This window comes from Leptonychotes weddellii, chromosome 3 (genome assembly GCF_054177405.1).
Source record: "Leptonychotes weddellii isolate Sample4059 chromosome 3, ASM5417740v2, whole genome shotgun sequence".
Classification (NCBI taxonomy): domain Eukaryota; kingdom Metazoa; phylum Chordata; class Mammalia; order Carnivora; family Phocidae; genus Leptonychotes; species Leptonychotes weddellii.
In genome coordinates, this window is record NC_138371.1 from 57,454,282 (window position 1) to 57,478,803 (window position 24,522).

The following is a 24,522-nucleotide window of genomic DNA, read 5'->3' on the forward strand; positions in this document are numbered from 1 at the left end:
TTTTAGCTATAGAATATAAGTCAATCAGAAGTCAATTACTCAGGGACAGATTTTCTAGTTTTTGCATCATTCAGGTTTGATGGTGCATCTTTTTGGGGGTGGATCAGAGGACAGTTTCCCTTGAAGTCTAACTCTAGTGAAAGGGGACAAAAGACAATTATTCAAATCAATTAAATTTTGCCTCTTGTTAGTTTATCTTGGAATGATATCTGCTGGAAAAAATCACTTCATATTATTTCTACATGTCTCAGGTATTGTTGCTTAAGGCTAGGGATACCTTCAAGAATCAGGTCAGGGAAATTTCTGTCATGTCAGGCTGTGAGTGGGCTGTTTCGTAGGGCAGTGGTTCTGGGAAATATCGGAGTTTAATGAGCCTGGATGGTACAGCACAGCTGACACTTTCCAAACCCATAATCATGGAATCCTAGGCATTCTGCTCCTGAAGGAGTCTTGGAGGTTACATACTGCTGGGAAACTCAGAAACTGGGCTTTATTACTAGAATTATCTGAGGAGTATCTTTTTTTATTTTTTTATTTTTTATTTTTATTTTTTTTTTAAAGATCTTATTTATTTACTTGAGAGAGAGAATGAGACAGAGAGAGAGAGCACGAGATGGGGGAGGGTCAGAGGGAGAAGCAGACCCCCCGCCGAGCAGGGAGCCCGATGCGGGACTTGATCCCGGGACTCCAGGATCATGACCTGAGCCGAAGGCAGTCGCCTAACCGACTGAGCCACCCAGGCGCCCCAGGAGTATTTTTTTTTAAACACAGATTCACACTCAGACTTATTAAATTTGAATTTCTGGTGATGGGGACCCAGGAATCTGTATTTTTAATCATTGATCCACCATAAGTCCGGCAAGCATCCTGATCTGGACACCAACCACTGTCTAGAAGTGTAAAGGGTCTAAATTTTGCTCTATTGCAAGCTTCCAAGTTAGCCTGACACAATTTCATGGATGCTGGCAGAATATACAAAGGCTCTGAGCCAGAGACAAAAAACTTTATTACTCACGGCAAGAGTAGTAACCAGAGTCTATCATTTGCACTGGTTCCCCAGGCCAACCCCCAGATTTAAAGAGGGCCAGATGATACCAGCAAATGAAGGGGATGTGTTAACAGCAGAGGAATCCTGAGCTGGAGGAGTTTGATTCTTTTATAATAGACAGTAAACACATCTGCTCTTTTCTTGGGATGGAGATATCATCTCTGTCCTCTGAGGCTATTTGATATGCAAACATCCTTAAAAAAATAGTCTGAATAGAGGTGGTCAATGCCTCTGCCTAAGATGGGCAGAAACACAAGACACCCATAGAGAGTTGTCTTCCCAAAGCAACTTAGTCCAACGCTCTCATTTTGAGGATGAGGTCACCGAGCCCCGGAGAGCTAAGTTGCTTGGTGATATATTCCATGGGTGGCTCCACTGGGCTCATCTAAGAACGCTGTTCTTTCTATGCTTGTCCTATTCATGCTTTCCTAGTCACCCCTCTTCCTCCCTGGAATTGATTTCCTAGAGTTAGTAGGTTGTCAGAGATGAAATTATTGGATAGAAAGATTTGCCACATGAATGTAGAGTGACAAGTGCAAATGTTGAGGGCAGACCAAGAGAGAATTTGAAATGGAGGCAATATGAAATCCATCACCAGCCAAGCTGCCTTCCTCCACCCGAGTTGGCTTGCAATGATAATGCCATAACAAGACACAAGGTTTTATGTAAACTAAATTGGTAACGTGGTCTTTGACTTTGGAAGTGAAAGGAGAGTATCTGAATTTCCTTGAGGTTTCTGTTCCTGACATCCAACTACCTAAAGGGTAAATTACCATGTATTAATGAAAGAGAGCACTAATTAAAAGTTTTGTAGTCAATTTGTTATATTTTTTTTATATATTTTAATAGAAATAGTAAAAAAATAATGCAAATCTATACAAGCCACCTAAAATCCTTTCTTGAATAAAGTCAGTAATACATTTAACAAATGATTGAACAATTAGTCCTACAAATCAAGCACTGAGTAATATCTATAGCGAGGAAAAATGATAGGAAAAATGATGGAATTCTGAGTATAATATCTGCTTTCAAGAGGATAAAAATTTGTTAGCTGTGACACTTCAATGACAACTACAGAGATCAGAATAGGGAAATATTAAAATAGTTTTCACGCCTTGCAAAGGATACATAGAATTTAGAAATCCCGAATGGATTACCATTTATTTCTGGGCACTAATTAAGGAAAATCTTATAGAAAGCATGTAAATGATAACTGTGGACACCGTTTAATACATTTTGATAATTACTTTGCCTTGTTTCAGATACACTGCCCTGACTTAGCGCATTAGTCAGTTACTAGATTGGAGAACTTTGCCATTTATGAATGATGTACCTTGAAATTGTTACGAGTCCTCAAATACGTAAACACCACCATAGCACAAAAAACTTCTTTAAATTAGAGGGACTTTTTTTCAAAGGTCCAACATATTTATTACTCCCCTAGAGTCAACGCATATTTAACTGTGAAATGAAAACCACAAGCTCGCCTTCAGATGAATGTCCAATCTAGCGCGTCCCTTCCAAGTCACGGCATGGTCTCAAGCAATTCAAAACCGTTTCATACAAAACAACAAATCCCCGCATCTCATAGAACTTTGAGGTCACTCATAACCCATCAAACCATGACTTTTAAATCTGTGAATGCCAGAGGGTCTGCTGTATAAGAAAAGAACATAAGCAAAAACGTCTGCGTGTACCTCGGGATGACTAATGTAACCCTTTGTCCCCTCAAGGACAAGGACAGTCCTGCGGAAGAAGAAATTGAACCTGCCCCGGTTAGGAGGATTTTGAAATTCAATGCTCCCGAGTGGCCCTACATGCTGGTAGGGGCGGTGGGTGCTGCTGTCAATGGGTCGGTCACACCGCTCTATGCCTTTTTATTCAGCCAGATTCTTGGGGTAAGCAAACGCTGGATTAGCTTGATTCTTCTGATATTTTTTTTCGATCAGTGGATATTGTCATTTTTTGGTAGGTTGGCTCTGTATTTTGATGGATTTAGCTGTCTTTTCCTCATCTCTAAAGTATTCCAAGTGCCCCGAGTCTCCATGACACAGCAGGTAAGAAGAGGGAGCTGAGCACTCTCATTTGGGCTGGCAGGACGCTCCTAGTCATCGTGTCTGTAAAAAACTGCAAGATGGCTGCAAATGTAGTGTCAGGAGAGGGCAATTTCCCTATATGCGAACAAAATTGGAATGCAAAGCAGGTTCATTGAATAATACAGAAGGATTTTAGGGCCGTTTGATCTTGCTGAAACAGCTGAGGTGCAAAGTTGGCCTATAAAAGCAGGTGTGAGTGCATGTTGCAGAATTGTCTGCTCTGCTGATTGCACCATTGAAATGGCAAGGTGGGGGAGGAAACAGGAAAAGGAAGAGAGAAGTAAAACAAGGCATGGATAAAGAATAAGCTTACTTCAATTTTTCACTCCCTAGGAGTTTTGATAGTCTCCATCTGACTTCATTGCTACAATAAAAATAATAATAACTACAAGCATTAATTGACACTCTTTAAGCACTTTGTATATAATAGTTCACTAAATTTTCCTAGTAACCACCCGAGGTAGGTATTCTTATTGTCCCCGTTTTTACAATAAAGAGCGAACCAAGGTATACAGAACTTAAGATAGCAAATAATGGATCTGAGATTCAAATCCAGTGTGACTGGAGAGCCAGGTTCTAATAAAACTCTCATTGCAAAATTAGTTATCGAAATGCTGCCAAGTTTTTTAGTTGAAATTTACCCACATACACAGATCCCATGAGATCAACAAGGGCAAACCGAGAATCTAGATAACTTTATTAATTTGTTCATGGTGGCATTAGGTGGCAGGGCCAGGGCTAGAATTCAGCTTTTCCGAAGCCTAGGCTAAAGGATTTGCCAGCACACCACACTGTCAGAGCTTACCAAGAGTCCTGAGTGTTAGTTTCCCCTCTACTTCTCTTTCTTTTGTGGCCTCTCTCAAGAGGTCCTGACCAGAAAAATGTCCCCATGGGCATGAATCATACAGAAAGGCCTGGACAGTCCACAAAACAAAATCAAGTCAATTGGGTCGGGAGGGCCTCAGTCACCGCTTCACCTTCCATACTGCCCCCTTGTGGTAAGTGAGGAAATCATGGTAATTTCACAGAGGTAGGAGATGGGGAACCCGGCCCTTCAACTCTGGTAAATTGAATTTCTGGTTGTGTGAAGCCGTTTATGATGACAATCTTTTAAATAATTAATTTATATTCCTTACTTTCTGGTAAGTACAATGTCCTAAATATAATGGAAATGTTCTTTTATTCACTCAACAGGTATTTGTTGATTATCTCCCATAGACACTGTGTTCAAGGGACTTGAGATTGCATTCAGTCATGCTGCCTTCTCTGATAGAGTTTCTAGTCTATGAGGAAGACAGACATTAAACATAAAAATCTACTCATAATTCAGCAAATATTTATGAATCACTTATTGTTTGTCAGACATTGTTGCTGGGAATGAGGATAGAGGGAGGAACAAGAAAGCCAAAGCCCCTCCCTGCTCTCATTACGCTGACATTCTAGTAGGGAAAGGCTCTGGAAATGCATCTCACGGAACAGTGATGAGATGTAGAAGGTGTGGTGGATAGGGTTGAATTCTGTAAAGACCCAACTGTGCTCTAGATGTTTGCTTTTAACCTAAGTCTGGGATACCATCTTCTTTGTTGATCATCACTTTCTTAGAAAAACAGAGCAAAGAATATACTCACTCAGCTGTATCCAAACCCTGTACATGAGCTTCTGTGGAAAGAGTGCTGGATTCCCAAACAGGAGATCTTTTTTTCTGAAACTAGCTCTTCTAGATACTTATCAAGCACTATATGCCCTGGGATCCCACCATGCCATTTCTCTGGGCCTTGGGTTCCTCAGCTATAAAATGAAGGATTGACAAAAATGGTTTCTAAGATAATTTCCAGCTCTATTAGTCTATGAAATGGTCAAGTCAGAAAAAAATTTGATGATTCAGTTATAACCCCTGCTCTCCTAGAGCACCCACCAGTTGTTGGTAGTGAGAATAATTTCTGTGATTCTTCGGGTCACAACCAGAAATCCTAGGAAAAACTTAGTTTAAGCAATTAGCTTAAGGGCTGCAGTACCAGAGTAACAGGATCTAGCTGGTGAAATCCAAAGTCTGCTCACGGTTAATGTTCTCACAGGGTTATATTTGCTAAGCAAATGATGCTAAATGAAGTACTATTTTTCCTCTCTGATAAAGAAGATCATTTCTGTTTGTCTCTTAGCATAATTACCACATATTCATCAGAAGATTCATGATACTTCATCTCACAGGGTATAATCATGAGTCAGATAATAGTCTGTTTGTAATTACGCTATTTTCATCCTGACATACCTAAAGGGCACAAATACTCACATTTGTTGTATTGAGACCACAGTTTGGAATGTAGACCCAGCAAATGATTGCACACTGTTAGGAGCCTGGTTGTTAATCTAGTGAAGCATCAATTCACACATAAGACATAATTTATCTGATTCGCTTTCCATCGGTCTAGTTGACTTGGGAAATGTACAAGTGTTCCAAGCACAGCAATGTGTATGTAGCATGCTGGGAGAAAACATGAACTTTGGAGACAGCCAGCCCTGGATCTCTGCTCTGTATTCTCTGTGTGCATTTGAACAAGTGGCTTTTCCTTGATGAATCTTAGTTTCCTCATCTGTAGTAAGGGGCAAGAAAATCTACCTCACTGGGTTGTTTTAAGAAGCCTAACTTAAGGAAATCTTCCTTTAAGTTAAAATAGGCTAAGTAACACGTTTGGCATCTGGTAAATAGCAAGAGTTTAGTGAATGTTTCTTTTCTTCTTAAACAAACTTACCATTACAAAAATGGCACAGATGTATCATAGAGGAACCTATGGATGGGTAGCTTTGGGGGCTGCATTTCAACAAGGTTATACCAAGGACTCATGGAGTAGAATTTTGTGAAAAAGGTTATGGAGAGACAGATGCCCAATCTTGAACTGGACAGTCATGGGGATTTAATATTAGCCAAATACTTGTTTAACACTGAGAAGATGAGTAATGCCAAGAGCCAAAAGAGCCTGCCAAGAAGAAAACCACTGGAATCAGAAAAATAGACATTTCCTTATCTAATAATAACCACTAGCTAAATGAACTTAGAAGTTCATTGATATTTTGGGCTCTAGTTTTCCATCTATAAAATAAGAGTTAAGCTGACTCATCTGCACTTCTATGGTCCTATAGTCCATGATTATAATAGGTGACATGAGGGAGCAATGGGAATTGTGGCATCACAGTTTGGGGGATTTGTATAGTGATTTTTTAAAACAAAATGAAACAGGCCTTTAAATCCCTAAATTTGTAAACTCTGTTAAGTAAACATATGAATTATTCTATGCTGGGAAGAATGACCATGGAAACTTCTGAACCCACTTCCATCTGTATTAAGAACTATGAAGACCCTAGAAACTGTCCTTGAAACAGTAAATCTTATTAATCTAGAACCCCTCCCTCCACTTTGGAATTTGTGGTGATTTGAATATGTTACTTTGCTTTACAAAAAAGGATTTGTTAATGGGTAGTATACATTGTTTTCAAGAGATTTATTTGGTATGTGGCAGGCACTCAATACGTATTTATCGAATAAATGGTTTCTTTTGAGCAGCTGCTTGTTAGTATAGTTCTAGTTACTTAAATTAATTTAGAGCAATAAATAAGGCTGTCTAATGCATACTTTTTCTGAACTCAGAGTTCTCTTACTTAGCCCAAGTTAGGAATTTTGTTGTACCTGGAATCCATTTCATTATAGGGCAATGTCATTAGAATATGCAGCTATTCTCCTCTTGTCTTACTGCAACAGCTGAGTCCCCAGTCAGTTGCTTGAGCATATGTCTGCAAGTTCAGAATACACTTAGGAAGTATAGTTTACTCCTTCTTATGGACTCAAAAAACCCCATTCACAACTTCCATAGTTGTTTTGGGGGGGGGTGGGGGATGTTTTCAACTTCTCCTGATTTAGAAACAACAACCTCAGCCTCAGATGGATGGAAAGTGTTTTTTCTCCTAAGCCAATTCCAGTTAATGACTTGATAGCTGGTTGCTTTTTTAATGATGCTATTATTCTTATATATATATGAAACTAATAACATGTAGGGCACCTGAGTGGGAAAATCATCTTTATTGCTTCTATTATTTGAGAAGGACAGAAATCATGATAATACTCTGTGCTTTGTTCCAGATAACATTCTCATCTTCCTTCCTATCTTTCTTCCTTCCTTCCTTCCTTCCTCCTTCTCTCCCTCCCTCCCTTCTTTTCTTCCTTCCATCTTCCCTTCCTTATTTCTTTGCCTTATTACATAAAGGACTTGAGATATTTAATCATGTTTTTCATCCGTATCAATGAAAAGCCAACACAATTACCTACATCAGGCTAAGAAACAAGACCAAAATTCTGCAAATTGTTGCTATTGGCTTTCATTTGCCAAGTTTCCTTTCCCATGGGGAATTAAAGTACACATATTCATAGCTAACTTTGGTTTAATTACTAGTATGTTCTCTTAACCCAATGCTTAAGAGAAATTTCTTTTAAACGTATTTGATTTCTTTTGCTATTGTTTGTAATAATAAAGTAGTATCTTTGCTTACTTTCTTCCAAAGACTTTTTCACTTCCTGATAAAGAAGAACAAAGGTCACAGATCAATGGTGTGTGCCTGCTCTTTGTAGTAGTGGGCTGTGTATCCTTTTGCACTCAGTTTCTGCAGGTAAGGAATTTTATTTTTTAGTAAGTGATTTAGCTATTTCCTCCCATTTCATGTTAAAATGTCGCTAAAGACTCCTTTATGTTTCAGGGATATGCTTTTGCTAAATCTGGAGAACTCCTTACAAAAAGACTACGTAAATTTGGTTTCAGAGCAATGTTAGGGCAAGACATTGGCTGGTTTGATGACCTCAGAAATAGTCCTGGGGCACTAACAACAAGGCTTGCTACAGATGCCTCCCAAGTTCAAGGGGTAAGCTTTGGGGGAAAACCAGGGGTGTTATCAACTGGAGTAAACTTCCTTTCCTTTGAGCATTCTGATAATCACCTATATGTTTCCCATGAAATAGGAACTCATGGGATTGAGATGTCTCAGAGCCACATTTCCCACCATTTCCAATGCTGACAAACAGCAGTCTCTCCCAGGCAATGTCCAGACTCAGTGCCACAAGTCCAAATCTGTCAGGGTTTTAGATTTCCTGGGAGTCTAGCAACTGAGAGCTTTCCTGAGACTCATTTCTCAGATCATTTTCAGGCCCAGAGGCTCAGATTCTATAAGACTTAATGGCGCCTCCCAGAGGTGGAAGCAAAATCTCCTTACCCAGTGCCCAACGTGCAGGGAGTCGTAGGAAAAGAGATCTTCTGAGTTGCCTCTGTAAACGCTAGTCAGAAAACTGAAGAAAAGAAATAAATGATTGCCGTCTAGAATCCTGAGGCATTCATAGAGACAGAGCTGTGGTTTCTGAAACCCAGAACCTGCAGCCTTGTTCAGGTGACTCATCCATTGTAAGGTGAGGCAATGCTTTTAGAAAACCAGGGGTTTGTATTAAAGTGACGAGAGTCAAATGTGCAGTCCAGCACCTCTCCTCACTTTCTGTGGGAATAAAAAGAAAGAAAGAGAGAGAGGAAGGAAGGAAGGAAGGAAGGAAGAGGAAAAAGGAAAACCACAGTTTGTGAGGTTCTTGGAAGAACCCCCCTCCACCCCCCATGCCCAGATTGAAAAACTGAGTTATGTATGTCTTGACTCCTAGCCAGTTCAACCAGAAATATGGACAATGGTGTGAGAGACTTTCAGAGGAGCATGGGATCCTCTTCCTCAGAGCTTTTTTCTAGGTATAAATGTGTTTCCCACAGACTTTGGGTCACACTGTACATATTGTTTTGTAATCTTTCTGTTTTTCCCCTACAACAATCTGATGTGGGCATATTTTCGTTATTATATATTCTTCTAGAGTAGATTTTTGATGGCTGTATAATTCATCATCTTAATGTGTCATCGTTTAAGAATTCCTTATTTAAATGCCTGTTTTTCTCCCTTATAAGCAACTTATGTCATTTTACATCAAGCTTGGCATATCCTTGATTATTATTTTTTTGTTCTCAAAATATAATCATTGGATCAGAATGTATAATCATTTTGAAGGGTTTTAATGTGCATTGTCTTACTGCTTGAAGGAAGCTTGTAGCAATTTCACTTTTACCATCTGAGTATTCTAGTGTCCAGTTTACCTGACTCTTGAGCTTAGGTCAGATAAATAAGCCATCACCTTATCTCTTCTATTTTTGCATCCTTCAATCTGCAAGGGGCTTTTTAAGGTTATTCACTCTCACTTGAATTCATAGAGTAGCATCTAACCATCTTACAAAAATTTTACTTATTCTTTAAAAAAATGAAAAGTTTCTAAGAGTTTCTCGATTATTTTTGTTAAACTTTTTTTTTTTTAAAATGAGCTTGCTAACCTGGGTCAAATTTATTTTAATATTGGTGTAAAGTAGAAATCTGGCTTTTTTTTTCCTTCAAACTGAATAGAAAATATTCCCCCACCAAAATTTAATGTAGATTTCATTTTCCAGCTATTTGAAATCCTCCTGCCCTTTGCGACTGTCACCTTCCCATGGATACTTGGAGCTATGGGGATTCTCTATTCTCTTCCACTGATCAGTTTGATTTATTCTGTGCCAGGACCTTACTGTTTTAGTTATATAACTTTATGATAAGTGTTTATTATCTGGTAAGGTAGATCCTTGCACAATAATTTTTCCTCTTCAAAATTCTTTTATTTATTCCTGGACATTACTTATTCTAATGTACTTTAAAATCGTCTTGGCTTCTTCAAAAATTTTATTTTAATTCCCATTGAATACATCCATGCAGCAACCCCCCCCACCCCCCCCCACACACAAAGATTGCTGTTGTGGGGATGCTAACAGTTCCCAGGAGAGACATAAATAAGAATCTTTAGTTTTTAGTAAGATTTATAACTACATGATATGCTATATGCTATGCATAGTATATATACACAGATACATTAAGTATCACTCTATCTTGTTCATTTTTTCTTATGTATTTTTTTCACAATTTTGAATGAATGTCATAGATTGAGATTTTAGCTATTAGTTTTTGTATATTTATCTTACTGCCATCCATTTTTTTTTAGATTTCTTTCTTTATTTATTTGAGAGAGAGAGAGCATGAGAGGGGGTAGGGTCAGAAGGAGAAGCAGGCTCCCCGCCGAGCAGGGAGCCCGATGCGGGACTTGATCCCGGGACTCCAGGATCATGACCTGAGCTGAAGGCAGTCGCTTAACCAAATAAGCCACCCAGGCACCCTGCCATCCACTTTTTAAAGTTTTCTTATTAACTAATTTTTTAAAAATTTAATATAGTCTTTTGAATTTCTAGGTATATAATCAAATTATATGCAAAGAAAGATAATTATATCTCTTTTTTTCTTTTTCAATTCTTATACCAACTATTTTATTTTCTCATTTTATTTCAATACTAGAAGTTTCAAACACTTGAGTAGAGTGCTAAGGGGAAGTAGAGGAGATTCTCGTAAGTAAGACAAAAATACATAAAGTAGACTTGTCAGACTACATAAAAACTTAAAACTTTGTATAAGCAAATGATAGATTATGAAAATATTTGTAACAAGGATTAATATACCTAATAAGTCTAACATGTGTAGTGTTCCTAAAATTGGTTAGAGAATAAAAATAAACCAAATAATAAAGGTTAAAAAAAGGTATATGGACAAGCAACAAAAAAAGAAATGCAATGGGACAATTAACAAATGAAGAATTGTATAACCTTATTAATAGAAAAATACTAATAAAACAATGAAACACCATTTTCCACCTACCAACTCAATAAAAACTATCATGACTGACAACTTCCTGTATTTGTGAGGATGAGGAGAAACTGACAGTCTCATAAGATATTGGTTACAGTTTGAATTCTTCCAACATTTTTTAGAGAATAATCAGGTATGCAAATCCTCTGACTAAAATTCATATAGTAAATTCTCTCCTATTTTGTGACAATGTGCATTCAAATGTATGTTTATATTGATCAAAAAAATTAATAAAATCCCCTGGAAACTACCTGAATATCCACCAATAAGAAAATAGTTGAGTGAATATATCCATACTAAGGAAAAGTAGGCAGCTATTTTTAAAGGTATTAATGTAATGATTTGGAGGGATGGTTACGTTACACCAAGTGAAAAAAAATCGAAGTACAAAATAATATCTAGACTGATCCCTTTTTTGTGAAAATGTTTATTGTTATGCATGTATATATATTTCACATGTCTTGAGCTGTATTACTTTTTAAATTTTTAAAAAATATTGATTGAATAAAATGTGAAAGAAAACAAAATGATGAAATTCCAAAGAACTATGCAGCTATTTTCCAGATTCTCTATAATGCCTGACTGTCCTTGCCAACTAGAAATTCTTTTGTTCTTTTTAACTGTGGTAAAATATACAAAACATAAAATTTACCACTGTAACCATTTTTAAGTGTACAATTCAGTGGCATTAAGTATATTCACATTGTTATGCAACCATCACCACTCTCCATATCTAGAACTTTTTATCATCCCAAATAGAAGCTCTGTACCCATTAAATATTAACTTCCCATCCCCCCCAACCCCTGATAACCACAATTCCATGCTGGCTTTATGAATTTGACTATTCCAGGAACCTCATATAAGCAGAATCATATAATATTTGTCCTTTCATGACTGGTGTATTTCACTTGGCTTAGTGTCCTGAAGGTTCGACCATATTGTAACATGCGTCAGAATTTCATTTCTATTTAAAGGCTTGGATAATATACCATTATTTGTATAGACCACATTCTGTTTGTCCATTCTTCTATCAGTGGGCACTTGGGCTGCTTCCACCCGTTGGCTATTGTGGATAATGCTGGTATAAATATAGGTGTACAAATAAATTCTTAATTTAGCTTTTCTTTCCTGTCTTCAAGGAAGTTATAACCAATATATGGGAATTCTTGGGACCAGAGAGTTCATATTCCATTTGCGTCTTCAATACAGTATGAAGATGCAAATTATTCTTGCATAGCACTTCCTTAGTACCTATGGTTACCTAATAGCTTACCTGTGATTGTTTTGCCTTCTTTATTTTTTAAATAATGCTGAAGTTTCTACAATACTGACAAAAATCTTGCAATTGTACCCAGGCAAGTCTTTCCTACACAGAAGACACCAACCTTTGGTCACATCTGCACAGTTGCAACTGAAAGAAGAGTTGGAACCATCAAATAATTTTGCTTATAAATAGTAATTACCACCAGTGTCCATTCTCCACCTATATTGAGAATGAATCTGTTTTCTCCATTTTGTGTTGACTGAACAGCTAGTTATTAAGTCAGCATGTGATTTTGTACCAATGAGCAGGTTAACTTTAATGAGAATCAAAGTGGGCTCTTATAATAGTCTTGTACAAATTTCAAAACTATAATTAAAGAACAAGCATCAGTCTTCACCGAATAATCAGAAATATTACCATAAGACCAAGGCCTGGGTATTTTCAAGCAGACCAAATCCCTAGTCACCTGACATACATGCATGCTGTATTATACAAAACATAAAATTTACCATTGTAACCATTTTGCAGGGCTGAATTAGTCTCATACTGACCGCTCTAACTCTGACTCCCATGAAATGAATTAGTCAATAGATGAGCTTCCACAAAGCTGTGAATAAAATGGACTTTTCTTAATCCAGTCTTCAAGTGCATTAGGGAGCTCATTATTTTAAAAAATCTTTTTAAACATATAACTACCGAATGACCCAGTAATTCCACTCCTAGGCATATATCCAAAAGAAGGAAAGCAGGGACACAAACAGATATTTGTGCATCAATGCTCATAGCAGCATTATTCATATGGTCAAAAGGTGAAACAATGCAAGCGTCCATCAACAGATGAATGGATAAATGCAATGTGGTACATACATATAAAGAAATATTATTCAGCTTTTCAAGGAATGGAATTCTGATATGTGCTACAACATGGATGGACCTTGAAAATGTTATGCTTAGTAAAATAAGCTAGACACAGAAGGCTATTGTACGATTCCACTTAGATACTCAGAAGAGGCAAATTTATAGAGACAGAAAGTAGAATAGAGGTTGTCAGGGGCTAGGGAGAGGGAGGAAGAGGGGTTATTATTTAATGGGTACAGAGTTCTTGTTGTAGATGATAAAAAGATTTTAGGCATAGATGATGGTGATGGTTACACAACACAATATATTTAATGCCACAGAATTTTACACTTATGAACGGCTAAAATGAGAAACATCATGTTATGCACATTTTATCAGAATAATTTCTTTTTTTTTTGTATAAAATTGCCTTTTCACATAGTGATATTTGGTAAAAGAGACTGTGTGTCTCAGATCGGTTGATTGCTTTTGGTTTGCAGGCAGCTGGCTCTCAAATCGGAATGATGGTCAGTTCCTTCACTAACATCACTGTGGCCATGATCATTGCCTTCTTCTTTAGCTGGAAGCTAAGCCTGGTCATAATGTGCTTCTTTCCCTTCTTGGCTTTATCGGGAGCCATACAGACCAGAATGTTGACAGGATTTGCCTCTCAAGACAAGGAGGCTCTGGAGATCGCCGGCCAGGTAATCTTACAGACCCAATTTTCAAACTGCTTACAGCTCAGTGGCTGTCAGACAAACCCTTAAGGATGAGTAGTACAGATAGACTTATGGAAGCTGTTAGCCTACAAACGTTCATCCTTGGAAGCCTCCCACTAGCCTTTTTTAAGCTGTGGCAATAAAGCTCTGATGCGGTGAGTGTGAGCAGGTGTAGAGAAACAGCGGGGCAAACAGAGTGGGTTACATATTCAATTTCCTCTCCAATGGTTATTTTCTCCACCTCCCGATTCGGTGTATTCTCATTCACAAGAGTGGAGACTTCAGTTTTCTGTTTGCTTGGTTTCTTAGCTAAATGGTTTCCGCAGGTCATGCTGCCCACAGAGAGAGGTGCTATCTTCTTTTGAATGGCACACACTTTTAATTTTCACATTTTAGTGTCTGCTAGACTTATAACAAATGTCTTTCCCAAATGGAACTATGACATTCAGTTTAGGTCTCGATTACTCTTAGTTTTCAGTGATGCACTTTTAAAAGTGTGTCCTAATGAATATCTGGTTATCGGGTAAATGAGGAGATGGTGGCATAAACATTTATCAGATATAAGAAATCATGCACACACATATACACACCTTTACTCTTTTAACAAATTTACTGTTATCTAGGTTTTGTCTCTTAAGGGAGGAAATGTGAACATCACCCAAGTAGACAGAAGCCAAGAAGATTTCATATACCAATGGGACAGAGTGGCCCACCTCTGTGCTATTTTAGGATAGGAAATGCCAATTCAGAAACAGTGATGATTTACCCTAGTGTACGGACTGAAACAAATACAAATTCATAGTATAGACTAAAGATCAACTTTATACTTATATTTGGTTAGATTAATTTTTTTTAAAGATTTTATTTATTTATTTGACAGAGAGAGACACAGAGAGAGAGGGAACACAAGCAGGGGGAGTGGGAGAGGGAGAAGCAGGCTTCCCGCTGAGCAGGGAGCCCAATGTGGGGCTCGATCCCAGGACCCTGGGACCATGACCTGAGCTGAAGGCAGACGCTTAACGACTGAGCGACCCAGGTGCCCCCGTCAGATTAATTTTTTAAGAAAATAGAATCGTATTTTGAACTTACATTGTTCAGTATCTTTTGTGCCGGAAGACATCTAAAGATATCGTTTTAGACATTTCAAATAAATTCACAAAAGAGCTAAAAGCTTTCAAGGATCAGTGTGGGTACATTTTTCCCCTTTTCTCTTCTACAACAAGTGGAGGCAAAAAAGCCATGTTAGTATTAAGTAGAACCTGAGGTTAGCCAACTCATGATCCAGGTAAGCTGACCTCAGACAACTTCTATGTGTTCCCAGATGATGCTTCCACCGCAGATTCATACCACCTTCTGCCATTTGCACCAGATCGAGTCCATGTGGCAGCTGAAATGTCATGAGAGTAGTTATTTCTGCTCTTTTGTTCCTAAGACTCTTTTTCACTTTTCAGATTATGAATGAAGCTCTCAGTAATATCCGCACTGTTGCTGGGATTGGAAAGGAGAGGCAGTTTATTGAAGCATTTGAGGTTGAGCTGGAGAAGCCATTCAAGACCGCCTTTCGAAAAGCGAATATTTATGGATTATGCTTTGGTTTTTCCCAGTGCATAGTGTTTGTTGCTAATTCTGCTTCCTACAGATACGGAGGTTACTTAATCCCCAACGAAGGGCTCCATTTCACCTATGTGTTCAGGTGAGGACTATCAGGCCAAGGTCATAAAAGACCAGCACTCTAGGGAGGAATAGCCTGGCTCTGTAAGGTAGGCTTTGCTGCTTGACAAACCATACCAACCTTGGTGTCTTAAACAGTTGGATTTATGATTTGTCAAGATTCTGTGGGTTGTCAGGGTGGTTCTTCTGGACTAGACTGATTCAGTCAGGCTTCTGCATGCCTTTCTTCATATCACGGTCTCAGTATTCCAAGCACAACAAAAGAGAGCAAGCCCCGTTGTGCAGTGGGAAAGCACTTTTCGAGTCCCTGTGGGCATCACATTTTCAAAGATCTCTTTGGCCGAGGAAAGTCATACAACCAAGCCCAGATTTAAAGAAAAGAGAATGGAATCTACCTTTTAATGAGAGGACCTGAGTGTGTTTCTCCTTTACGGTCACACTGCTGTCACACACACACTTCTGAACCCTGATGGATCCCAACTTAATTCCGACACCATCTACCAGGAGATAGCGTCGGATCCCACAGGTTAAGGGCTCCGTCCTGCCAAGACTGCCCATATCACCTTCCTTAGACCCTTCAGACACCCTACCTTTCCAGAGGTCGGGGGCAGGGATAGGACTGAAATTTCCACCTCTCTAGTTGTGTGGTTACTTCCCTTGGCAACTAGTGGCCTTCCAGAGTCACCTCATTAACATAACCAAAGACACCTTGATCGCTCTCCAAATTTAGGAACTTCCAAGGATTTAAGAGCTCTGTGCCAGGAATGGGAGCCAAAGACCACATAGATGTTTCTTACTATAAATCACAGTATCACAGAGGAGTAAAAAAGTCATATTGCCAAGGGATTTGTTCAGAGTAATAGGATAAATGAACCATTTACACAGTCTGTCATACTGGTTAACGCTAAGAAAATCTAGAGGCCTTGAATCAGAGAGTTCTTTGAACCATCTTATCTGAATTCTACTTCTTGCAAGAAGGGCATGTTTCCCCCTTAATCCTCCCAGGTAGAGACAGCAAAGGCCAGGACAGGGGAATTATGTTCCTTTCTTATAGTCTGCATCTGCTCTTCTGATAAGATTAGTTTCTCATATTTCTAGAGGTGAGAGCCAAAGGGTGTCAGGGTACCAAGGGACTGGGGGTGGGTGTATATGGCTATAATGTGGTGGGGTGGGGGATGTTAGAGGGATGAGAGAGAGGTTGTCTGGGAAGGCCTTGGGAGGACATTAGGAAAAGTGGTCCCAACAGAAATTTGTTCTTTTGGGGTCATTCTCAAGCTATGAGTCTTCTTGCCTTCTAGATTTCTTCTAGAAATATAGAAGAAATTTTTCTCCTGCCCTGCTCGACCCACCCCAATCAGGAAAGCCTCTTTTCTAAATTTTGGCATATTGAGAGCTGTGAATCCCCAAATCAGAAATCACAAACTGTTGACTTGTTAGTTTCTGTGAGATATTTGAAGACTTATTTGCCAACATGTAAAAATTGGGAAACTATAGAAAATTCCCAACTTCTGGCTTCTCTTAAAAAACTGGTGAAAGGTAGAAGGTGAAAGAACACCTTCCACCATTTCTCATTTTATTCCAGGTGCTTTTCATTGCTTTAAGTTTTGGGCTGGGCTCCTAGAGATGTTTGGGTTTGCAAATCTGGCCTAAAAGAATTCCTTGCTTATGAACTGAGCAGTAAAACACACAAACACACTGCCCTCCACCACCACTGAGGCAGGCCCTCTGTGCATGGTGATGCAGGTGGTCAACCAGAGGATGCCCCTCGAATCTTCATCTCTACAGCACGGGAGCTGTGTGTCACCATATTAATCACTCATGTATTCACTCACCCATTTGCTCATATATTATGCACCCAGTGAATATAGTTAAAAGTTTTAGAAGCAAACAGACAATTGTATCTTTCCCATGGTGTCTGAAGCGTGAATGACACGCATGCTTGGTACAGAAGGATGCTTATATCACTAATCATTGTCTTTTTCAAAACTCACCATAGATTCAAAGAATGTTAGCTTTGTAAAAACTCAACCCAATCTGGTGATCTTTCAAACCCCTTCCCTCCTTTTTTTTTTTTTTTTAAGAAGTCTTTTTTTTTTCCCAAACAAGTTTTTGAAAAAGAGGCTATAGTAGCTAAAGCAGGGTTTGGAGGTGTGAACACCCCTTGTGTGATTCTCCCCTCACCATTTTTACATAGAACTCATTGCAAACTGCTAGTCTCTCCAAGCCCCCATTCCCAGACAAGTCTAAGGCAACCTGCTCAAGGCTGCTCCGTTCTTTCCTAGCAGAACCAGGGCCGGACCCCCCCATACCTTCCTCTTAGGCTGTCATACCAACCACCCCACACTCCTTCTTTACCCGGGTGTCTGGTCTATTGCAGGGTGATCTCTTCAGTTGTACTGAGTGCAACAGCTCTTGGAAGAGCCTCCTCTTACACCCCTAGTTATGCCAAAGCCAAGATATCAGCTGCACGCTTTTTTCAACTGCTGGACCGACACCCCCCAGTCAAGGTGTACAGTAGTGCAGGTGAAAAGTGGGTAAGTACTGAGGGGGATAAGGAGGGAGTTGGGGGGGCACTGTGCTTATGGGTGTGTGTGTGTGCAGAACAGCCTTTGGAGCTGGTCAGAAGGTACCACTTAGTTTTTCAGTTCCTGCAGTTTATGGGTTCATTCATATGCACTCAGAATGCACAGACAGTAGATTTATAAATGTAAAGGAATGAAGTAAATTAGCATTAAAATTATTCATAAAGCTGGCATTTGAATAAGGCAATGATATCCAGTAAATGCTAAACTCTGTGTAATATAAAACACACTTAGTTCCAGAATGAATGAAGCTGGATATCTTTTGAGACCTACCCAACCACCATGTTTTCTACCAATGTTCTGGTATGGGATGTAGAAACACCAGTTCTTCCTGTCCAATAATATTGATTCAATTCATGTTTATCTAGGCTCAAGTTTTAGCTCGTGTGGACCCCCAGAACACTAATTTGATCTCAACAAAATATCTTTTCTTCTGATAGTCCTCACAGATGTTTTTTAATCTTCCCTGCCTATTTTTTTAATATTCCAGTGTTTTCAAGAGAACAAAACAAAACTAAAGCCTAGTAAAGCTGAACAAAATTCAGAAATCTTTGTAAATTGGTCAAGTGACCTGTTCCTCCTGTTGTTATTAAATTCTATCCCTTTCTGGAATTCATAATTCAGATAGTCCAACTGAAGATATCTACCTTTGCAATACAGGGTGCAAGTAACTTTCTGAGTCATTTGAAGCATAATGCTAGTATTAGAAATCTTCAGGGGGAGCAGAACTCTAGGGGTTTGGACAGTTCCTGGCTTCTGTGATGGAATCATATCTTCTATTTGTTCTTTTCCACTCAGAATGTCCAAGAAAGGATGACGAGGAAATCCCTTTAGGTTAGGATGGGAATGAGAGGTCACATATCTTTCATTTCACTGCTCAAACCTCCCTTTATTCTCTACCTGCCAGAATAGGGAACAGAATGGCATTTCATCAAGTGGCTGTCTTTAGACTTTGCACTATGGCTGCGTGCTGTTGAAGGTATCTTAAGCAAGGACTTAAAACTCAGATTAGGTGCATTTTCAGTATTCTGGATTCTAGTAGGAACCTATGTAAGTCCCATCTCCCATCCACAGGACAACTTCCAGGGCCAGATTGACTTTGTTGACTGTAAATTTACATACCCTTCTCGACCTGATATACAAGTTCTGAACGGTCTCTCAGTATCGGTTCGTCCAGGTCAAACGCTGGCCTTTGTTGGAAGCAGTGGATGTGGCAAAAGCACGAGTATTCAGCTGCTGGAGCGTTTCTATGATCCTGACCAAGGGAAGGTGGTAAGCAATGCAAATGCCTTAGAGAATTGTGCTTTCTGCAGAATATCTCCAACCCCTTCAAAGTGGTTTCAAGATCCCGCCTTGCCGGATTCACTCTAAAGTGCTTGCCTCGGACACTTACCCCTGTGGATATTTTCCAGTTCCAGTCATTTGCTGGTTGACCTGATTCTACCTCACACTTTCTAACATCATATTCTTCCCAGTTCCAGATGGCCTGCTGGCTAGTTAGACAAAGCAAACTGGGCGCACGGCAAAGCTGGAGATGAGTGTGTTTAACAGAAGTGTTCACTTACCTGTAAATGGAGCAGAAAGTGCAAACTAATCAGGAAACTAGTGAGCGTGAAGGGAAAAACTGACGGGGTGTTAAGTAACGCAATGATAAATAAGTTGGGGGGGGTTGAGTACGAAAAACCTGACACAATCCTGGTTCGAGAAGCTTATGTCTATATGACATAAAGAACTCAAATTGGTAGTTTTGTGCCAACAAAGCTTTGGCAAGGAGATTTGAAAAATTGGTGAACTGCTTTGTTTCTCCTTTTCCAGAGCATTTCTTCCTCTTTTCTGCCCTTTTTCTTGTCTTTCTTTCCAAATAATATATGCAGAGGAATACAAAATAAAATAGGAAAGATTTGTAATAAAAAGCAACCTCTTATTCTACCCTTTCCACCACTTCCCATTTCTCTGTAAAGACAGCTATTTTTAACTACACGATGTTTTTAGATCTTTCAATGATTACCTCAACGTCTCTACAGAATATGATTACGCAGCTGTTTCACGATTTAACAGATTCAGACTCTCTGTTGACTTACTCTCAAGAGATGGAAATTTAGCTTACCCTTCCCACTCCCCCTCTTTTTACGCACCTCCTCCCAATATAGATATATCACTTTAAACAGTTTCTCTGCTTATAAATTTAATTAATATAATTCTGCTTCTTTTCCACCACCTACAGATAGTATCTCTTGAATTCTCATTTTTTTTTGATATGAGGATAGTAGCAATCCTATGTTTATTTTCACCCCTTCCTCCCTCCTTTTATTTCTCCAGTCCTAATAACTGTACTTTTATATTATCAAAATGCAGAACACTAACATTCTGTTTAAAGCATTTATTATCTTTCACGCTTTCACTCTAGGCTGACTCTAAAAGTTAAAAATCAACTGACGACTTTTGTTGTGATTATGTAAATATTGTTCATCCCATAGTCAAGTGGTGAGATACATCAGCATTACATTTTCTTTCTTGATCGTTTTCTGAAAGGCTTTCTTTTTTCTTGCACCCTCTGCCTTTATAAAATGTTTGTATTCTTCCCATGTCTCTATCCTGCTACCTTTTCTGAAGGACCAGCTTTTTTGTCTCATGCCTGTCACTGCCTGGACTAATTACAACCTGTGGCTGCCGAACACTTGTCACCCTGTGAGTTTCCTGCCTGTTTTCTTGGGATTAGATCCATCATTTCCTAAGTCCCGTATCTTCCTCTTTCTTGGGTTTCACTTTCATTTTGTTGGAGTGCATCCACTAGTAGTTTTCTAAGAAATGATTCAGAGGCATAGGTCTGAAAATGTTTTATTCTGCTCCCCAGTTGATAGAGTGCTGAACTCTGATATTTTGGGAGAAAAAAGGCCTTTTTGAGTTCCCTGGGTAGTATGATCTTCATTGCAATGAGGACAGGTCACATTATGAGGAGAAATGCTGAGAGAAACTCGAAGGAGGCAACTAAAGAGTCCCCTGCATAAAGCAAAACAAAGAAACAAGTGAACAGATAGTGGTAGAATCCAGGAAATTATGCAAATAAGGAGTAAGAGTTGATTATATATAATTTATAATCACTTTTTAATTAATTTTAGGTATAAAGATTTTAATGTGTTTAAAAGTACATAGTGATTGAGGAACCTAGAAAGCACATTGCACTGGGGTCTGATCTCTGCAAAGGAGAGGGTCCAGTTTCCCAAAATGTCAGATCATCCCGTCTATCACCCCAGGTAGACTGTGAGCTATGAGACATACAGGGATCCAAATCCTTCACGTTTGACCTTTCCAACATTAACATATACATTAAGTATATTTCTCTCAATGTGCTCAGTGCCTGTTCTGGTCATAGGTAGGAAGCAATGCCCATGAAGAAATCAGCATGATTCCTTACATCTCATAAATACAATATATTTTATTGTATCACTGTAAAACATTTCTGCGAACTTTTTTCAAGGGGAAAGATACCACCTTTTATGCAAATTTTTAAAAATTGTCTTTGCTTTTAAGGAAGCTACCAAATGCAACTTTCAATGTTTTCAACATTTAATTCCTGTGATATGCAGTACTGTGTTAGGCCCCGTGGGAGAGTCTAAGGAACGTGAAGCATGTCTTCTGTCTTTTAGGAGCTTACGATACTATCTCATGTACAATAATTAGCAAACAGCTCCAGTACTTAATTAGGTATCAGATTGTGCTTTGCAATATATAAGTACTATGGAAAATAAGCAGAGGAAGATGAGCCAGGGCTAATTGCTGAGGAATGCCCTACATTTTTTCCCACTGGTGTTTGCTTTTTCCATTGTTGAGTATTTATCTAAAATATCATATGTTCACAGCATTTAACATAATCTTTTTCTGAAATCAGAAGGCCAAACACTTTATAGTGGTATGTTAGACATACCGTACCTTTACTATCTTAAGGATTTTAAGTGAAACAGCTCAAATGGTAGATATTTGAGTTCCTGTACTCAAGGGTCTAGCCCACGAACAACAAGAACACAGAGATTATTTTCTCATTATATAGCAGCCAAAAGACTGCCTAGTTTGGTGCCCTTGTGGCAGGAAATTCAATATATGTTTGTTGACTGACTAAGTGAATAAATATGCTCGTTTCTTACTTGGGTCTATTATGTTAGTGTCAGTAAAATCAAGGAAACAGCTTTAATTCTTATACTGTCCAATGGTTTTACATAGAAGAGCCTGTTTTTTTTTTTTTTTAAGATTTTTAAAATTTACTTATTTGACAGAGAGATAGAGAGAGAGCACAAGCAGGGGGAGCGGCAGAGGGAGAGGGAGAAGCAGGCTCCCCTCCGAGCAGGGAGCCCGATGCGGGACTCGATCCCAGGACCCCGGGATCATGACCTGAGCGGAAGGCAGACGCTTAACTGACTGAGCCACCCAGGCTCCCCCAGAAGAGCCTGTTTCATAACCTGTGGAGTCTCAAAATTGAGTAATTCTTCATACTTGTAGAGGATGTGCTGCACCAAAGTATAAAGGGAAATTTTTTTTAACAAAATACTGTCTCGAGTGCCTTTCTGGTTTGTATTGCCTGTAAGGCTGGAGTTTGGGAAACAACCAAAACCATAGTCTGATCATAACTTTGACACCACTCTTGACACACACTACCTCCCGAGGTCAAAAGCAACATAACTTCTTTGTAAGATTCCTGGGATTTTTATCTCATAAGCAAAGCAAATGTCTTGTATACTACTACCTCTAGAATATGAACGTTCCTCGCTGCTGGAATTCTAAAACTTAATGCTCTGCTGGTCCCCTCTATTGGCAGATGATAGACGGACATGACAGCAAAAAAGTCAACGTCCAGTTTCTCCGCTCGAACATTGGGATTGTTTCCCAGGAGCCAGTGTTGTTTGCCTGTAGCATCATGGACAATATCAAGTATGGAGACAACACCAAAGAAATCCCCAAGGAAAAAGTCATAGAGGCCGCAAAGCGGGCACAGCTGCATGACTTCATCATGTCCCTCCCAGAGGTGAGGACTAGGTCAGAGTCCTTCCCTATGGGAGACAGGGATGGGTAGAGGTAGAATGGCCCGAAAGTGTTATGATTATGGCTCAAGGAGAGGGTCAAAGGCAACACGGGTCATTTCCTGGTGCCCCGGGATTGCCTCTGTCTTTTAAGCAGAATAAATATCTGTCATCAGCATACTCTTTAGTGTTGGAAAGTATTATATTATCCAGTGCAAAAGACGCCATGAAACTTATTGCACTTAAAGCACGACTACACTGAGCATCGGTGTAGCAAGGTGGGAAACAATCCTGAGATTTGGAGCAGGTACAGCTTTGAACTCAAACTCTGCCACTTACTAACTCTGTTCCAGTTGCTTATTTTTTTTGAGACTCGGTCATCGGCAAAATGCACAAAATAACATTAAAATGAAAGAATACACATAATAGCCATCCAAAGAAAACTGCGGCCATTATTATGGTCATTATCACGATTGCATTACTTGGCAGCATATACTGTGCGTGGTGGGGTGAGTTGCATCTGCCTTCGTGCTTCTCACTTTTCCAGAGCCAAGTTTGAACTTAGTACAATATTGACTCTGCATTTTTCCATCCACCAAGAGCCTCTTGGGGGTCGATCACAAAGAAAATTAACACAAAGAAATGAAATTTTAGGAACCAAACTTTTCACCTTTTCCCCTTCTTTTAAATACCACTGGGAAATTACTTTTCTTTGTAAGTGATTATGTTTATAAATTTTGTGCTGTTTGTGGTGGGCTTTTTCCTTTGTTCTTTTTCACAAAGGCTCCTGTCTTAGCCTGGTTCTAGCCTGGGTAGTGTAATCCATAAGCATGTAGAAATTACTGAACGAAAAGCAAAGCTCGTGTGTCCCTGAGAGATTCATTTGTTCCACGAATCTTTGCTGAGTACGTCCTCATTTTGTGGGAGACAGTGGCTTGGAGGCAGTTTATGGCCTCTTTCTCATACAGACTTACCCATCGTACCCTTCACTGAGCACTGTTTCTCCACGAGGGCAGAGCAGGCTGTCAGGAGTCTCCCTTGGCTGGTTAGCATTTGTCAGGAGACAGGGGAAACGGGGAGGACACACGCTTGTTGTGGAAGGCAGGGGAGAGTAGTGGTCAAGGGCAAAGTCTCAGAAACAAGACGCACCTGGATTTAGAGTTCACCTTCACTGCTTTGTACTTGTTTGTCTTTGCACAATGTTCTTACCTGTCTGTGCCTAAGTTTTATAACCCGTAAAGTAGGGAGAAAATTATTTCTGTGAATGTTAAATGATCATCTGCCTGGAATAGTTAACACAATACCCAAAGCATGGTAAATATTCTGTGAATGTTAACTATTTTTTTATGTAGCCATGCCAGGCATCTAGTTAGGGATTTTCCTTCATAACGTCACCTAAAACAACAAATATATGAACTAGTTATTAATATCTGCATTTTTCAGACAAGTTGGCGCTCAAAGAAATTTAAATAATTTTTCATGCTAATAAGCAGCAGAGTGGAGTTTC

General features: G+C 39.2%; 1 protein-coding gene across 5 annotated transcripts in view; it reads left to right on the forward strand.

The window, feature by feature from the left end:
- The window catches only part of ABCB11 (ATP binding cassette subfamily B member 11), an 84,454-nt gene extending 59,971 nt beyond the window's left edge, over window positions 1-24,483 (forward strand). For 3 of the 5 annotated variants that reach the window (XM_081814247.1, XM_081814246.1, XM_081814248.1), the window contains 8 exons: window positions 2,782-2,946; window positions 7,696-7,800; window positions 7,888-8,049; window positions 13,532-13,735; window positions 15,202-15,443; window positions 17,799-17,955; window positions 19,078-19,275; window positions 22,814-24,482. In XM_081814247.1, coding sequence (XP_081670373.1) covers window positions 2,782-2,946; window positions 7,696-7,800; window positions 7,888-8,049; window positions 13,532-13,735; window positions 15,202-15,443; window positions 17,799-17,955; window positions 19,078-19,275; window positions 22,814-23,068 — 1,488 coding nt within the window. In that variant the 3' untranslated portion in view covers window positions 23,069-24,482. Of the gene's footprint in view, window positions 1-2,781; window positions 2,947-7,695; window positions 7,801-7,887; window positions 8,050-13,531; window positions 13,736-15,201; window positions 15,444-17,798; window positions 17,956-19,077; window positions 19,276-22,813 lie in introns of all 5 variants that reach the window. The other 2 variants (XM_081814245.1, XM_081814249.1) reach the window with 2 other exon arrangements.
- Window positions 24,484-24,522: the final 39 nt, after the last annotated feature.